The sequence below is a fragment of the Coffea arabica genome, chromosome 7e, assembly GCF_036785885.1.
Source record: "Coffea arabica cultivar ET-39 chromosome 7e, Coffea Arabica ET-39 HiFi, whole genome shotgun sequence".
Taxonomy (NCBI): domain Eukaryota; kingdom Viridiplantae; phylum Streptophyta; class Magnoliopsida; order Gentianales; family Rubiaceae; genus Coffea; species Coffea arabica.
The window spans coordinates 9631711-9647483 of record NC_092323.1 but is presented as its reverse complement, the minus strand read 5'-3'; the positions used below and the strand labels follow the sequence as shown (position 1 = coordinate 9647483).

The window sequence follows — 15773 nt, the reverse complement described above, 5'->3', positions numbered from 1 at the left end:
TGGACAAATTTTATACTTTAGACACTCAAATGAGATAAATTTTATATTTGATGAACTAAAATGTCTCATTTCCTAAGTTTGAAGACCAAAATGATGATTTGGATATATTTTAACGGTGCAAAGTATAATTAACCCTTACTATAATTATTTTGGCTTCATTTGTTGATTTCCCTTTTTGGTTCCGAGCAGAGTTTATAGAAAGAAAGAATGAATGTTTAAAAGAAATGCTTATAACACAAATTTTTTTTTTTATGTAATGTATATGAAATAAAAATATACTGATGATATAAGCAACTAATTTTTTTTTGTAAATAATCCACTATCGAACCAATTCTATATATTTTTACGCCTTGTACGTGTGTTACAAGTTCGAGACCTATAACTTCAAGAGGGTATAGCTAAAATGTTTTAATTACTCGTTCACACGGATGTCCGCGTTCAAATTAATTTTGCTTAAAGTATCAAAAAATAAATAAATACGCAGTTGCCCCGGATTTTAACCTTAATTACGGATTAATGTGTGCACATTTACAAACGCACTACATTACAAAATCGATACTTTAAGACATCTTTTTAGTGTCGACAGGTGATAATTCCTTTTCAAAGCTCTCATTATCCCACACTTCCACAGAGCATTATTTACTGAAGTTTCTTGTTAATGATGTCCGACCAAGTGTGGATGTGCATCAAACGCCTACCTAACTCCGCAAATGAAATTTTGTTGGAATCTTTAACCACTAATCAATCATGAGATGGACGAAAGAATTCTCCTCATCTCATATACGTGGTATATCCTGCAAGAATAACTACATTTTTCATTTTCACTAGTAATTCTAGCTCAAGGCTTCAGAGGTGAATTATCTCCAGTCTCAAACGGTGAGGTAAATCAGTTAATTGTATTTTAGATATGAGCCAATATGGAGTGTCCAAGTAAATCAGGCACCTGGCTGGAATGATGATATGACACCCGAGTACATGCATTTGATAATCAAATCATCTTAGGAAATTCATTTTAATCATCTTCCTAATCTAAGTTGCTTACCGAGACACCTGTCCAAATTAACAATAAGAAACCATCTACCAAGAAATTGTCCATAGAGAAGTTAATTTGAGGATTTGGTCCAACCAACTACAGCTTCACATATATCTTGATAATAATTGGTACTCCTATACCATACTTCCAAAAGTAAAATCTTGTTCGGATTTTTTTTTTTTTTTTTTTTTGCAGAAAATTTTTTACGTTATTCATTCAGGAGCATGTTTTTCAATCACATTTTTACTTCACACACATCAAATCGTTGTAGTACGTTTTTTTTTTTAATAATAAAAACTCTTAAAAATGGCCATCCAAATGAGAAATTACTCGTGCAATTAACCAATTGAAAACATATGGGCGTGTTTGGATTAGGAAGATTTGAAATAAAAAAATTTACTTCACAAATTTCAATCATTTTTTTATCTTCTCAATCACATTTTTATTTTACATGCATTACATCACAAAAAATATTACTAGTAATTATATCAAATAAATCATCCAAATAAACTCCTATCTAAATAAACTCATTAATTATTTCCGCATTGATTGAAGCTTGACCACTATCAGTATGTTATCAGAAGATTAGAGAGTATTTGATTCTAGCTAGCATCTTTTGATCAAACATATCCGATTATCTTTATTGCATCCGGACAAATGGGATGAGGAAACACTGCTCACGCATCAACCGTCTGATTCTACTAGTAGCCCCCTAATGTCCAGTTAGAGCATTAATCACCGCCCACGGAAGCCACTCCAACTAGGTATATAATCATGAAGATCGAAGGCAACCACTTTTTTTTCAACAGCCTGAATCAGACTTTTGTTGTTTTATAAACCTAATCCCAGAATTAACCTCAAAAGCCGGCAACTCTTAACTTCAAAAAATGACCACACGTTCGAGGCTCCCTGCGATCAAATCAACTGCAGACTCCAGAAATTAATTGATAAGGGTAGAAATTTCATCGAAGGTTATGATGGCGTGGGGTCCCTGGGTGCCGACGTGGTACGAGGACACATGGCTCAAAACAAGGCCTCCACGTGTGTGTCACTTGCGGGCTCCCCTGTTGCCGACCTTATGGCAACCGGTCAAAGTCGACGTTTGCTGCCTCTCCAGTCTCTTGTCTCTAGCCTCTACTACTGCTATATAATCCAAGTCCCGGTGCTAATGTGCTAGTACTGCCAACACAGGCGATTCTCTGGTACTTTCCGGCTGCATACTGCTTCTAGCTCGAACCTTGTAGCACAACGTCAAAAAGCCAAGAAAAGAGTTTTCAAGAAATGGGTTTTTTAGACTACCTCTCAGATAGGTTTGAATGGCACAACACTTGGGGTGAGAGGAGAAAGCTCAAGAAACTGAAGAAAAGGCCCCTTCAGGTACGTAACCAATCAATAAATTTTTCCAAAAAGCAGTTATTAGAAGTTGGTTTCTCATGCAAAAAAAAAAAAAAAAAATAATACTTGGTTTTTTTTTTTTTGGTTCATCAGACGGTGGATATAAGAGTGAAGATTGACTGTGAGGGGTGCGAAAGAAGAGTGAGGAAGTCGGTGGAACACATGAGAGGGGTTTCAGAGGTGGAGGTTGATCCGAAGAAGCACAGGTTGAGAGTAATCGGGCATGTGGATCCGGATAAGGTGTTGCGACGGGTGAGACATCGAACCGGGAAGAAAGCTCAGTTCTGGCCTTACATCCCCCAAGAGGTCGTCGAGCATCCCTATGCTCCTGGGGTTTATGACAGAAAGGCTCCGGCTGGTTACGTCCGGAACGCGGTGGATAATCCTCAGATTTCTAGCCTTGCTCGTGCCAGTTCCACTGAAGTCAAGTATATGACTGCGTTTAGTGATGACAATCCTAATGCTTGTTCCGTAATGTAAACTAATTAATATCCATCCATCGTGTGTGTGTGTGTGTATATTTACATGCAATTGCATGGGTTTTAAGAGTTCTATCATGTATGTGTATATATATATATATATAATATATATGTTGGTGCTTAAGCAGTAAAGTAGGGGTACTAGCTAGCTAGGCAAATAAGGTGGGCTGTGGATGTTTGTCCCTACATATGTATATTTTGGGTATGAATAGTTCTTGTTGCAGAGACTATATTAATAGTTCTTTCTTGTTGCTTCAGAAGTAGGCATTTCCATCGCTACTTTCTTTAGTTGTTTTCTTCTTCTTCCTCCTATGATTATATTATTGTCTATCAGTAGGCAAACCCTTTGTTACCCTATCTCTGAACTCATATTTTACTCATGCACAATCAAGGGCGGCCTTATCTATGTTGCAGCGTCTTTACTACCATGTTCTTATTTTGTCTTTTTCCTTGATAAATCATCATATTTGGTGCACTAATTGCTATGGAAAATAAAGAGGACGAAATATGATATACTTCTATTTAGGTGGCCTTTTGCTTCTCCTTGTTCCGGTGCTCCAGCCTGATGAATAGTTCTTGTTGCAGATACAATAATATTAGTTCTTGTTGCTTCAGAAGTAGCATTTCCATCGCTACTTTCTTTAGTTGTTTTCTTCTTCTTCTTCTTCTTCCATTAGTCAAACCCTTCGTTACCCTATCTCTGAACTCGATTTTTATTCATGCACAATCAAGGGCGGCCTTATCCATGTTGCAGCGTCTTTGCTACCACGTTCTTATTTTGTCTTTTCCTTGATAAATCATCATATTTGGTGCTTTTTTGACCCACTAATTTTGCTATGGAAAATAGAGAGGACGAAATATGATGATATACTTCTATTTAAGTGGCCTTTTGCTTCTCCTTGTTCCGGTGCTCCAGCCTGATGACGACTTCCCTTTCAATTGGCCGTATATGGAAAGGGGTAGGGTTTGACACGCTTCTTTGCCCAAAACCGACCTTGAATGGATAGAGTGGGAACTAACTGCTAGTTTTCCACCAACTTGAGACCTTTTCTCATTCCATGAGAAATAACCTAAGGTCCACGGCATCTTCTTGGGCAGCACGACACCGGATGCCTCTTTATGCTGTTTAACCAAATGAGAGGACAGTCAAGTCAGCTTCTTTATATTAGGTGATGATTTGCAATTAATAAAGTGGTTTTCTAACACATTTTTCTAAAGACGCCATCTTCTCTCTCAAACATTAATCGACCAAAAATATAATCAAAGATTGAACTATAATTACAACTAACTTCTACAAACAACGGTGGAAATTTCCCAATACTTGTACCTGAATTTTTCCCCCCTCCTACTTTAAGGTTTTGCTTTGACTTGTTATTACAAACTCTTGGAATTCAAATTATGTATCAAGTTGGAAAAACATTCGATTTAGCGCAAAAACTAGATACTTGTTATTTTTAGGTTCTCATTTCAGTTTCACAAAATTCGGAATTAGTGTAGAACCGAGTCTAAAAAATAACAAAAGTTAATCCGATGCATTATAACAAAATAAAAATATTGTAATGCAAACGATTCGATTCGATTCGTTTGCACTCCGAGTTAAGAAACTTAAGATGCATGAATCCATCCTTTGAGTCAAAGATCGAAAAATTGTTATGGATGGTAATTTCACAAATTTAATTTACTCCATTAACTATCAAGTTGTTAAGTTCAAGGGCCAAAGATTAAAATTAGGTTCTTTGAAGAATTCCACTAAAGGCGCCAATTTTTAACAAATTGCCCTCCGGCCTCTTCCACTTTAGAAAGGACCAATTTTGGGTTCTTTCAGAGTTCGGACCAAATTGGATCCAAATAATCCAATCCAACAAAAAGAAAAAGGGCGCTGACTGGCAGTTGCTCCAAGCCTGTGATAGAGAGAGAGAGCGAGAGAGAGTCAAAACGTGACCATAATTCGTCGTCGTTTACGAGAACAGCTCCTCTTTGGTGCTACTGGTAATTAGTAAAGTTAATAACAATAGACAGAAACAGGAGAGGGCGAAAGAGGATCGTGATGCATCATAACGGAGTCGAAGACGAAGAAAAATGGTTGGCCGCCGGCATCACCGGCCTGCAGCAAAACGCCTTTTATATGCATCGAGCTCTGGTAATACGTTTTTTCTTTTTGTTTTTCTTTTGGGAGCATGAAAGTCGGTCAATGAAGTCGTTCAACGTAAACCCTAATTGGAGTTGTTTGGATCGGATTGCAAAAAGGATTCGAGTAATTTGAAGGATGCGCTCAAGTACTCAGCTCAGATGCTTTCGGAACTTCGGACTTCGAGGCTTTCTCCTCAGAAATATTACGAATTATGTATGTTTTACTGATCGGATCTTGCATTTTGAAACTGAGAAATTTATTTGGGTCATTTATTGTAGAAATTTATTTGTTTGGTTCACTTATTGTCTATTTTTTTGGGGATGGGGGTCGGTGTTATTAAGGAAGTGTTCGTTCATATATTGGCCTTTTGACAACTGATAAGTCTGGGAATTTGATTTTGCTTTTAGATATGCGAGCATTTGATGAATTAAGGAAGCTAGAGATTTTTTTCAAGGAGGAGACCAAGCGTGGTTGCTCAATAGTTGAATTGTATGAGCTGGTGCAGCATGCTGGCAACATATTGCCCAGGCTGTGAGTAGGATTCTCTTTGTAGATGTTACCGTTTTCTTAAATTGGAAGTCAGAAAATTTACAGTTTAAAAGAATGGAAGATTTGCATCCGACTTTTATTTCTGAAGATAGGACCTAATAGTAGGATATACTTATACCTCTTCCGAGTAATTATTATAGTGCTTGTATGCATGTAATTTGGGTTGAATATGCACTTAATCTAAATGTGTAATTACAACTTACTGTCTATGATTTATGTCACAAGGAAGACTGTCAGTGTGTGTATAATAGATCAGTGAGACTAGTATAAATGAGAGCCATGATTGCTACACGATTGCCTTGAACTAGAGCAGCCAAGTCTTTGAGATTAGCATTTCTTGATTGACGTGTGTTCATATGTAGTGCTTCTGGAGATAAGAATATACCTGTCTGGAAAATTATGGCCAAGGGCAAGTTTAGAACCTTCAAAATTGGGTGGGATATAGGTTTTTGCACTTTTATAGTTAAGCACTGTAGTGCCACGTTTGAATTTTAGGTCATCAGCTTTCTCCACCACCATCTAGCTCAGTGTTGCCTAAAATTTGGCAATGAATGAGTTTGACTTTTTTGCATGTTCCTCTTTATTAAGTTGATGCTTGTAGCTAAAGTTAGTCTGCACACTTCAATCACCAAAATCCCCCCACTCTGACCTCTTGAGGAGAGGGATGGAGGGAAGAGAAGTTAAATAACTTTCATGACAATGTGTTGGTGTTCTTTTGGTTATAATATCCACCAACCTAATATATACTATTCGACGAAAATAAAGGTACCATGGAGCACATGGTGGATATGCAATTCTCATTTCTTGGGCTTTTAGTTGCAACCTGCAGCATTAATTTCAGATTCTTCTTTCTTTTATTCAGGTATCTCCTTTGTACTGTTGGGTCTGTGTACATAAAATCCAAGGAAGCTCCTGCAAAGGATATTCTTAAAGATCTTGTGGAGATGTGCCGTGGCATACAACATCCTTTACGTGGGCTCTTTCTAAGGAGTTACCTTTCTCAAGTCAGTAGGGATAAATTACCTGATCTGGGTTCTGAGTATGAAGGGTAAGCACCTAAATCTGTGTATATTATTGCTAATTTTTGTTTGACAGCTCTATCTGTGAGGATTTAATAAGTGTCTCTGTCCATAAGGGAATCAAGAAGAGTAAATTAATTTTGGTAATGCATGTAGGATACAATAAACCCTGATAAAGCTGTCTGTTTTCACTGTTTTCTCTTCATTGTATCCTTTTTTTTTCCATTTTTTTCTTTCTATAAGAGTGTTTGTACACTGTTTAATCTCTCTTTTGTTTATTCCCGCTTTAATTTATAGGGATGCTGAGACAGTCTCGGATGCTGTGGAGTTTGTACTCCAAAATTTCACAGAGATGAATAAACTTTGGGTTCGAATGCAACATCAGGTTGGTTGACAGTTTTGTGGACTCTGTTACCTGCTCTCATGCTTAGACATGCGCCATGCCTGCTAGCGTGTCTCGAGGGCAAAAAGTAAATCATGAGAGCATGGTTTGTCATCATGCAGGTGTTTAATTGCTTGTCAATGATTCATACTCTTTGCTGATCATGAGTTGAGGATTGCAATCGGGCTTTATGGTCTGCAGGGACCTGCTCGGGAGAAGGAGAAACGTGAAAAAGAGAGGAGCGAGCTTCGTGATCTTGTAATAATCTGTAATCCAAGATAGGTCTACCAGTCATTTCAGATGAACAATGATTATATTCACTCACGCAAGAGTTCTCCTGTGATCTTTACTAGGTGGGGAAGAACCTACATGTTCTCAGCCAGATTGAGGGTGTTGACCTTGATATGTACCGAGAGACTGTTCTTACCAGGGTCTTGGAGCAGGTATTATTGGTTTTCCTCAAGTTTGTTTTCAAGTTTTCTGGATTCTCAGTGTAAGTATAATGCTAGTGTGCCTTTATTGTTACTTCCAGGTAGTCAACTGCAAGGATGAGATTGCACAATGCTACTTGATGGATTGCATAATCCAAGTATTCCCTGATGAATATCACTTGCAGACACTTGAAACTCTACTGGGTGCTTTCCCACAGCTTCAGGTTGATTTTGCTTCTCTTTTAGGAGAATCTATGGATTTTTGAAATGTTTAAGTGCATAGAGTTAGATTGGACAGATTGGATATTTTGGATGACTGTAAGAGAATAATGACGTGATTGTCAATTGTGGGTTAAAGTTAATGGGCCATTGTCCTCATGGGAAAAGATAAAACAAGTTGAAAGGATTCATTCCTATGTGTATTATTATTCCGATGCTTTTTGACAGATCTCTGAACATTTTTCAAGCCAAAGTGCCATACGACCACTCTGTTTACTAGCATTAAAGACACTCGTGTTTTATGTATCCTTTTCAGCCTTCTGTTGACATCAAGACAGTGCTTTCTCGACTAATGGATAGGCTGTCAAATTATGCTGCTTCAAGTGCAGAAGTAAGTAATTTGAAAGTCTATATTTCTGTCAATTTGTGGTGCTTAAATGTGGATTTTGGTTTGTGGAATTTCGTAAAATTCATTTATCTATATAACTGCCAGAAATTTAATGTTGCAGGTTTTACCTGAGTTTTTCCAAGTAGAAGCTTTTGCGAAACTGAGTAATGCCATTGGCAAGGTAAATATGCGCTGTTCCCCACGAAAGTTGTTCATAATCTCTGTTTAAGTTCTACACCATAACAAAAATCCTTGCATCTGCAAAAGTTGTTTGCTTTGAGCATGTTGACCTTTACAAGTTTTGAAGTTAACATAATGTAGCAATTGTCAAACGACTCAAACCTTTTCTCTGCTTGTTCTACAAAAATGAGGGTTCTGATTAACATGTTGTAGTCCTTCTTCTCCATTTTCTTTTGCTGTTGCTTTAGTGGGGTTGCTATGTTGAATTGTGGGAGGAAAATGTTCCTTTGTCTGCTTGTGCAATTAGAAAGGCTACTGAATAGAGTTAATCTTTCTCTATAAGTTCCTTATCTTTGGAAAAATGAACCCTTCCCGCTAATGCCTGAGAATGGGTCAGCAGTTTCTCTTTCCTTGTTGATTAATCAATTAGGATGGATATCCAAACTATTTCAGAAATATCTGATCTCAAGACCATTTATAATGCAGGTGATTGAGGCGCAAGATGACATGCCAGTTATTGGAGTTGTAACTTTGTATTCGTCTCTTTTGACATTTACGCTTCAAGTGCACCCAGATCGTCTTGATTTTGTGGATCAAATATTGGTAAATCTTGGCATATTACATTAGAGTTTTATTGTTACTTTTTATGTAGATTGCATAAGTTTGTACATCAAGGTTTTGTTGATTTTTGGAAGATTTTGCATTTTAGCATCATTTCAACATTACAATTTTGGGTAGATGATTCTTCATGATGAATCGCTAAGTAGTTACTTCTCTGTCTGTGAAATTTAGCTGTTTGCTGATGAATATATGAATCATAAGTGCTAAATAATTATCAAATCTGGGTGTGAGTCTTGAGAATTGGCAATTTGAAGGTCTCATTAGGGACATTGGTGTTATACAGAAACTGGAGTTAGTTTTTTGGGTTTTGAAAACCCATGTCCAATCTTTTCATGAACAGATGGGTATAAGATAAGCTAAAGAACTGTTTATAATGTAGAGCAGACACATGGGTTTTTGAATTGTGTTCTAAATTTCTGTTGTAAGTACATGTTATTTTGTGATACTTTTTCACCAGTCTAGTGTGTTGTTTTCCGGAAATGGGTTTATAGTTGTCTATCTTTGGGCTCAACGATCTTTCAATGGATATTTTATTATTATACATAACTATGAAGATAGGCTCCATAAGTTACTCAAGATTAGCAAATTAGGGAGGCCAGGTTTGCCATGTGGCCTAGAGATGCAGTTGATTCTTCAGAAGTATATTTGATTTAGTTACAAGAAAAACATTGCCAAACTGACTTGTATTATGGCCTTATAAGAGGGATCATTTTTTTATTCTCTTTCTTGTTCAGGGACGGTTTAAGATTGTAGATTTTTGTTTTCCTGAGAAAAGTCTTACTATGCTAGTTTATCCATTTGGTAATTAGCATTTCAGATATATATATAAAACTTCCCAAGCATGATACTTGCTGAAGCAGCTATACTTCTGGGTGGTGCTACTATCCTGCAGGGCGCTTGTGTGACGAAACTTTCTGGGAAAGGAAAGCTTGAAGATAGCAAATCAAGAAAACAAGTTGTTGCACTTCTAAGTGCTCCACTTCAGAAATACAATGATATAGATATCGCATTGAAGCTTTCAAATTATCCCCATGTGATGGAGTACTTAGACAATGGAACAAAGAAGGAGATGGCCAGTGTCATAATTCAAAGTATCATGAAAAATAAGACATTAATTTCTAACTCTGAGAAGGTATGTTTCTAAAGATGTGGTATTCTGCCCTTTCTGGTTATGTGTTGATAACTTGGGAGTATTTCCTTGTAGGTCGAGGCCCTGTTTGAGTTAATAAAGGGGCTCATTAAAGATTTAGAAGGGAATCTTCAATCTGAGGTAATTTAGATTTAAACTCCTGATCAGTGGGTCAGTTATATAATTTATTATCATATATATCATTAATTTATCCCCTTATTCCCTCTATTTCAGCTTGATGAGGAAGACTTTCATGAGGAGCAGAATTCCGTTGCACGTCTTATTCAAATGCTTCACAATGATGATCCAGAAGAAATGCTTAAGGTGATAACTGTTTGACCTTATAAAATTTGAGTGCACAGTGCCAGTAACATATGTATCTTTCTACTTGCTTGTTCTCTAGTATTATGGGCTTTAGTTGGGCTTGATGAAGGTACAAATATATTGTTTCCCTGATGATTTTTTTTTGGGGTTGGGGGGGGGGGTGTTGAAATTCTCTCATTTCCTTTATCTCCTCTCGTTTTCTTGTAATTAATGGATTTTGGCTTTCCTTAATCATCAGTACCTGTTATATTCCTTGTGTCATGTCATGCTGTGTTGAGTTTAACTGACCCTATACCATTTCAGGTAATAGGAAATTTGACTCTTGTCAAGTTCGGTTGAATGCGGTCCTACTGCTTTTATTTTGTTTTGTTTGATTTAAAATGAGGGCTGAAGTTTTATTTTCCGTTCAAATCAACAATGCTTGTCATGCTTTTATTTGGTTTATAGCGTGTCTTCATTCTAAAGATGAATTCTTCTTCTTTTTTTCTCCCTAAAGATGAATTCTATTTGTCTTGATACTGGGATGTTGATATAATGGATCATGTTAGATTCTGAAAGAATTACGTGGGGACAAATTTTGTCCCTTCTTAAATACCAAATAAAAGGGGGAGGGGAATGGAAGGATGCAGACTTTCTTTTCCCTGTTGCTAATCGAGCAGTTTGAAGCAACCGTTTGTTGCATTTTATACTTAGTAATGTTGACATTTTGTTATTTTTATAGATTATATGCACTGTGAAGAAGCATATTTTGGCTGGAGGACCTAAGAGGCTTCCCTTTACAGTCCCTCCCCTGATCTTTAATGCTCTCAAGGTATGTATTGGCTGTGTTGTGTGTTGGATAAGGTATAAAGATTCACAGCTTTTTGATGAAATTTTCCTGATAATTTATTGGTATTGAGGGGGATAATGGCTGTCTGCAGATGTCGGCATGACTTCTGCTGATGTATTTTTTATACTCCTTAGAGAAGCTAAACTAAATGAACAAGTGTGTACCAAGTACTGTTTCTGCATGTTGTGGGCAGTTATTGGTTACCATTATAAAGATTTTTATTGCTAAACTTAACTTATGAAATTAGTTCGATTTCCTCTTAATATATGCAGATCAAGATATCTATCTTTTCCATGCTTGACTTGGATAACTCATTAGACAGATGTTGCAACCATTCATAAATATAATTGCACCGGGGGGGGGGGGAAGAAAACTTTAACAGTGAAAGTCCTAACTTCAAATGAGAACTCCAAGGAATTAAGGAAGATGGTGTCAGTGGGTGAGGACATATTCTGGGGCTGTGATACTTGGATGTTTATCTCCATTTTGAATTTGGTTTAGTATCTGTTTTTAACTAAATGAACATGTGGGATTTATTCTAAATCATGAGACTCAGATTCTTCTTTGCTGCATTTCTTTTATCTTATGTAGGCTTGACTTATTTTCTTGTTGAACTGTTTTATTGCTTGGAAAATGCAGTTGATCAGACGACTGCAAAATCGGGACGAAAATGTCGCTGAAGAAGACACAGCTGCTACACCTAAGAAAATCTTTCAAATACTGAACCAGGTAGTTACGCTCAGTGAGGCTACAATAAGCCTTCATAAGGACACAGCCAGATGTTGGCTACAGAGACCCCCTCTGTGTTTTTTTTGGTCTAGAAGTGAATTTACCTGATCTTATCTATGTGGTCCAAGTTCCTTGAATTCTTTTCAATGAACTCTTTTTTTTTTTTTTGGTTTTTGGGGGGGGGGGGGGGGTTGTCTTCCAGCTCCTTTTCATTTTTCTTGTGCCTGTGCTCTTTGGAGCTCTGTTTGAAGGATATGCCAAACTGTAATATATCTGAATGTTCTTGTTTATACACTGAGCAGTTACTGTTCTTTTCCTTCAGATAATTGAAGCTCTGTCCAGTGTTCCTGTACCTGAAGTTGCTATGCGACTTTACTTGCAGTGTGCTGAGGTATACTTAAATGACATTTGGCAGTAGAGATGGAATATTGTGCTTTTTTTGACCTGCTTATGCATTGTTGATTCTCAGGCTGCTGATGACTCTGATCTTGAACCTGTTGCCTATGAGTTCTTCACCCAAGCTTATCTACTATATGAAGAAGAAATTTCGGTAAAGTTCATTATTTTCTTAAAAGAGAAGGATATTAGTGTACCTTGTTTGGCTTGTATATTACCTATTTTCAGGTGACCCTGAAACTGTTGGGGCTAAATTTTAATAGTGCAAGTAATTGTGCTCATTCTCTTCCTTTCTTTGATTTGGATGATGCGGTAGGATTCTAAGGCTCAAGTAACTGCAATACACTTAATAATTGGGACTCTTCAGCGGATGCACGTCTTCGGCGTTGAGAACAGGGATACGCTGACACACAAGGCTACTGGGGTAACTAGTAACATATTTTTTTTTGTAATTGGATTGAAGAGTATGGTTAATTGTGTTGAGGATCTTATTCTTGTATTACCCCTATTTGCTGTGTAGTATTCTGCGAAACTTTTGAAGAAGCCTGATCAGTGCAGAGCTGTATATGCTTGTTCACACCTTTTCTGGGTTGATGATCAGGATAGCATCAAGGATGGGGAGAGGTGAATGATAATATATTCATTATCAATATAAGGCCACCTACTTTTACACACACACACACACACACATTTATGCTTTGCATCATTCTGATTGTCGAAATAATATCATTTAGAATCACAATCCAGATTTCACGTGTAAATGTCTGTATACGAGCTGACTGAGTGTTCGTGGACACCAGTGCATTGATTTATTTCAAAAGTTGTACAATATTGTTTGATTGATGACAGCCTTTCCTGTCCTCATTGTTATTTCCCTTCTTGGTTTTCTTCCTTGCCAGGGTCTTGCTTTGCTTAAAACGTGCTTTAAGAATTGCAAATGCCGCTCAACAAATGGCGAATGCAACTCGAGGCAGTGGCGGATCTGTCGCGCTGTTCATTGAAATACTGAACAAGTGAATATTTCTTTATCGCTGTCTAAAATTTAATTTGTGGTTTATTACGGATAAATAATGAATAAAGATGTTTTACTGTAGACTTACCTATATAATTTCCGGATTAAAATCTCAGGTATCTCTATTTTTTTGAGAAGGGGGTCACACAGATCACAGTTGCTTCTGTACAGAGCTTGATTGAATTGATCACAAATGAAATGCAAGGTGAGAATGCAACACCAGATCCAACTGCGGATGCTTTCTTTGCGAGCACACTACGCTTCATCCAGTTCCAGAAGGATAAAGGTGGTGCAGTGGGTGAAAAATACGAGGCAATTAAGGTTTGACTGGTTGGAAGTACAATGCTGAATCCACGTTTCACATGTCAAAAGCATTAAAATTTTTACAATTTTGGGGATGTGAAGAGTTTTTTTAGTTCTTGGACAATGAAGAGAATCATTTGGCTGCAACATATGGGTTGTGGAATGTAGTCATTCTTTGGGTTTTGACTATAGTCAAGCATTCAAACATCTGGGGAGGTTTTGTATATTAACTTGGTTGACGAGTATAGCATAGGATGGACAATCTTTGTAAGAACAGCCTTTTTTTTTTTTCAACAATAATTGTTGAAAGTAACTTTTTTCTTATTCATGTGATGTCTCGGAGATTTCACTTCTAGTAGAATATGCCTTTTAATTTGTGTACGCGTGGGTGTCGTCTCTCGCCTGTTGTCGGTTTTCTGTGTCGTTTTGGATGGTAAAAATCTCACACGGCTTTAAATCGCAAACGATGTGGCTTCCATTTTGGCCGTTCCCCGGCCGCCGGGAGAGGGGGGGGGGCGGGGTTGTGAAACTGCGGAAAGATGCAAAAAGCGAATTTGTAATTCCATCAATAAAAGGAAAGAAGGCACAACACGATGCTTTGCATTTTATGATGAAGAAACCATCCATAAAGCAAATTAAAATTTTATTCAACGCTTTTGTTGTCTTGACGCACTACTCGTGGAGCGTTGAAGCCTTAAAGGAGGAGAAAATTCATCATAGCCTATCTAGGAGAGAATGGATGGATTCTCATGAGTAAACATTTTGTGGTGAATGGAGACCCGATGGGGGGATTCAGGTTCAGCACATGGCATACTTCTGTGTCCAGCTACGGGCCATAGATTCGTACTTGACTCTATCAGTCTTGTACATGTGAGCAATTTCTGGCACTAGTGGATCATCTGGGTTTGGATCCGTGAGAAGTGAGCATATGGATAGTAGAACCTGCAAACCGCACAGAAACCATTAATTACCACCTTTCTAACATGGAAGAAGAGTAAGATGGGTCCGAACAGAGAGAAGTAGTTTGCCTTGGATATGGTGAGCGCTGGACTCCATTGATCCTTGAGGATATCCAAGCAGATATTTCCATTGTTATTTATATTTGGATGGAATACTTTGGTTCTGAATGCAACCTGTAAATTTTCAATTCAGTCTTTTGGGAAAACAGTAAAAAAAAAAAAAAACTCGGTATGGAATGAATAAGTTAATAATAGTATTCGTAGAGAAGTGTTGGTTTAATATTCTCTCGTTACGTAAAAAGGAAAACTTATTTATGTTTTGGTAAATTTTTACCTTAGGCGGTTTGAAAGGGTAATCAGGTGGAAAATGAATGGTAACTTGGAAGACACCACCTGCATAAGGGCTGTCGTTTGGGCCAATTATGGTTGCTTGCCAGTGAAACATGTCTTGAGCTACGGGTCCTGCAAGCTACCACATGACATCATCAGTCATTTATTTATTTATTCAAGAAATAAAAATCTTCTTTAAAAAATGAGGCATCATTTATTTACCTTGAAAAAAGGTTTATCATTTTAAACAAGAAAGTAGTCTCGTTGAAGGCTCGGAAGTACGGTACCTGCGCTGCATGAAGTGGGCGGGTCTCTTTGCAAGTCCCTGAGCTCTTTGAGAATTCTCCTAGATGCCATTTCCTCAACAAATTTTCTCGGTTGAGGACGAAGAAGATCTTCAGCTCTTAGCTTGTGATGTCAAGAAAGGAGCTCAATGTCTGATGGAGGAGACATCTCCAGATATCCAAAAACAGGATATATATCTATGATGCGAGCCACTTCACTTGAGCTGAAGCCGTCCCACAATTTTCCTATTCAAAAGGCCGAAGTATCTATTCGGTGGCAGAAAGCTGAGTACGCGGCCCCAACCAATTTGTGTACGTCCCTTTAGCTGTAAAAAGAAAAATATTCCTTAGCAGGACAAAATAGTAGGTTGGTTCCCATTTCATACGTCTCATCAAGCATGAGCGCACGAACTTGGTTGGTCAACTTGCATTTAGGAAAGGTGGGGGGAATTTCGCATTTAACCTTTCAAATGGAATTTTACTTGACAGAATAGCCATCAATATTCAAGATTATCAAAAGGGATTTTGTTATGTTAAACGAATTTCACACGACTTCAGTTCATAAGATTGAATCTTTTCCATCTCCAAGCTTAATCAGAGAAAAGGTTTAAACTGAACTGTATGAAACCACAAAGGAATAAAGGAAACATG

General features: G+C 37.5%; 3 protein-coding genes across 6 annotated transcripts; 2 read left to right on the top strand and 1 right to left on the bottom strand.

Moving 5' to 3' along the window:
• Positions 1–2200: 2200 nt before the first annotated feature.
• LOC140011185 (heavy metal-associated isoprenylated plant protein 27-like) lies at positions 2201–3167 on the top strand. Its single transcript, XM_072059828.1, has 2 exons — positions 2201–2410; positions 2522–3167. Exons 1-2 carry the CDS (start codon positions 2315–2317, stop codon positions 2906–2908), a joined length of 483 nt encoding a protein of 160 aa, XP_071915929.1. The 5' UTR covers positions 2201–2314; the 3' UTR covers positions 2909–3167.
• A 1544-nt stretch (positions 3168–4711) lies between these two features.
• On the top strand, positions 4712–13877 carry LOC140011184 (vacuolar protein sorting-associated protein 35A-like). 2 transcript variants are annotated; one of them, XM_072059818.1, is made up of 22 exons: positions 4712–5047; positions 5155–5251; positions 5446–5569; positions 6450–6635; positions 6904–6991; positions 7190–7246; positions 7342–7431; positions 7521–7643; positions 7955–8029; positions 8148–8207; positions 8693–8809; positions 9720–9959; positions 10032–10097; positions 10191–10280; positions 11002–11091; positions 11749–11838; positions 12161–12229; positions 12308–12388; positions 12551–12658; positions 12755–12858; positions 13134–13247; positions 13363–13877. In XM_072059818.1, the coding sequence occupies exons 1-22, from the start codon at positions 4955–4957 to the stop codon at positions 13571–13573; spliced, it is 2373 nt and encodes a 790-aa protein (XP_071915919.1). In that variant the 5' UTR covers positions 4712–4954; the 3' UTR covers positions 13574–13877. The 2 variants fall into 2 exon arrangements, with proteins under 2 accessions (XP_071915919.1, XP_071915920.1); XM_072059819.1 differs by lacking the exons at positions 4712–5047; positions 5446–5569 and having other exon boundaries at positions 5149–5251.
• Positions 13878–14087: 210 nt separating this feature from the next.
• LOC140011186 (ubiquitin-conjugating enzyme E2 28-like) lies at positions 14088–15706 on the bottom strand. Of its 3 annotated transcripts, none has more exons than XM_072059830.1 (4): positions 15126–15706; positions 14843–14977; positions 14578–14682; positions 14088–14491 (listed from the first exon to the last, which is right to left on the bottom strand). In XM_072059830.1, exons 2-4 carry the CDS (start codon positions 14951–14953, stop codon positions 14348–14350), a joined length of 360 nt encoding a protein of 119 aa, XP_071915931.1. In that variant the 5' UTR covers positions 14954–14977; positions 15126–15706; the 3' UTR covers positions 14088–14347. The 3 variants fall into 3 exon arrangements, with proteins under 3 accessions (XP_071915931.1, XP_071915930.1, XP_071915932.1); XM_072059829.1 differs by having other exon boundaries at positions 14843–14970; positions 15126–15674; XM_072059831.1 differs by lacking the exon at positions 15126–15706 and adding an exon at positions 15061–15076.
• Between the last annotated feature and the right edge of the window lie 67 nt (positions 15707–15773).

What these genes read in the sequence shown, in the direction of transcription:
- LOC140011185 (XM_072059828.1), top strand. Translation starts at nt 2,315, where the DNA reads ATGGGTTTTTTAGACTACCTCTCAGATAGGTTTGAATGGCACAACACT. An exon ending in TGAAGAAAAGGCCCCTTCAG is followed by an intron (nt 2,411 to 2,521) that starts GTACGTAACCAA and finishes TTGGTTCATCAG; the next exon opens with ACGGTGGATATAAGAGTGAA.
- LOC140011184 (XM_072059818.1), top strand. Translation starts at nt 4,955, where the DNA reads ATGCATCATAACGGAGTCGAAGACGAAGAAAAATGGTTGGCCGCCGGC. An exon ending in ATTTTGTGGATCAAATATTG is followed by an intron (nt 8,810 to 9,719) that starts GTAAATCTTGGC and finishes ACTATCCTGCAG; the next exon opens with GGCGCTTGTGTGACGAAACT. An exon ending in TGACACACAAGGCTACTGGG is followed by an intron (nt 12,659 to 12,754) that starts GTAACTAGTAAC and finishes TTTGCTGTGTAG; the next exon opens with TATTCTGCGAAACTTTTGAA.
- LOC140011186 (XM_072059829.1), bottom strand. Translation starts at nt 15,195, where the DNA reads ATGGCATCTAGGAGAATTCTCAAAGAGCTCAGGGACTTGCAAAGAGAC. An exon ending in GCCCACTTCATGCAGCGCAG is followed by an intron (nt 14,971 to 15,125) that starts GTACCGTACTTC and finishes GGTAGCTTGCAG; the next exon opens with GACCCGTAGCTCAAGACATG. An exon ending in ACCCTTTCAAACCGCCTAAG is followed by an intron (nt 14,683 to 14,842) that starts GTAAAAATTTAC and finishes GAAAATTTACAG; the next exon opens with GTTGCATTCAGAACCAAAGT.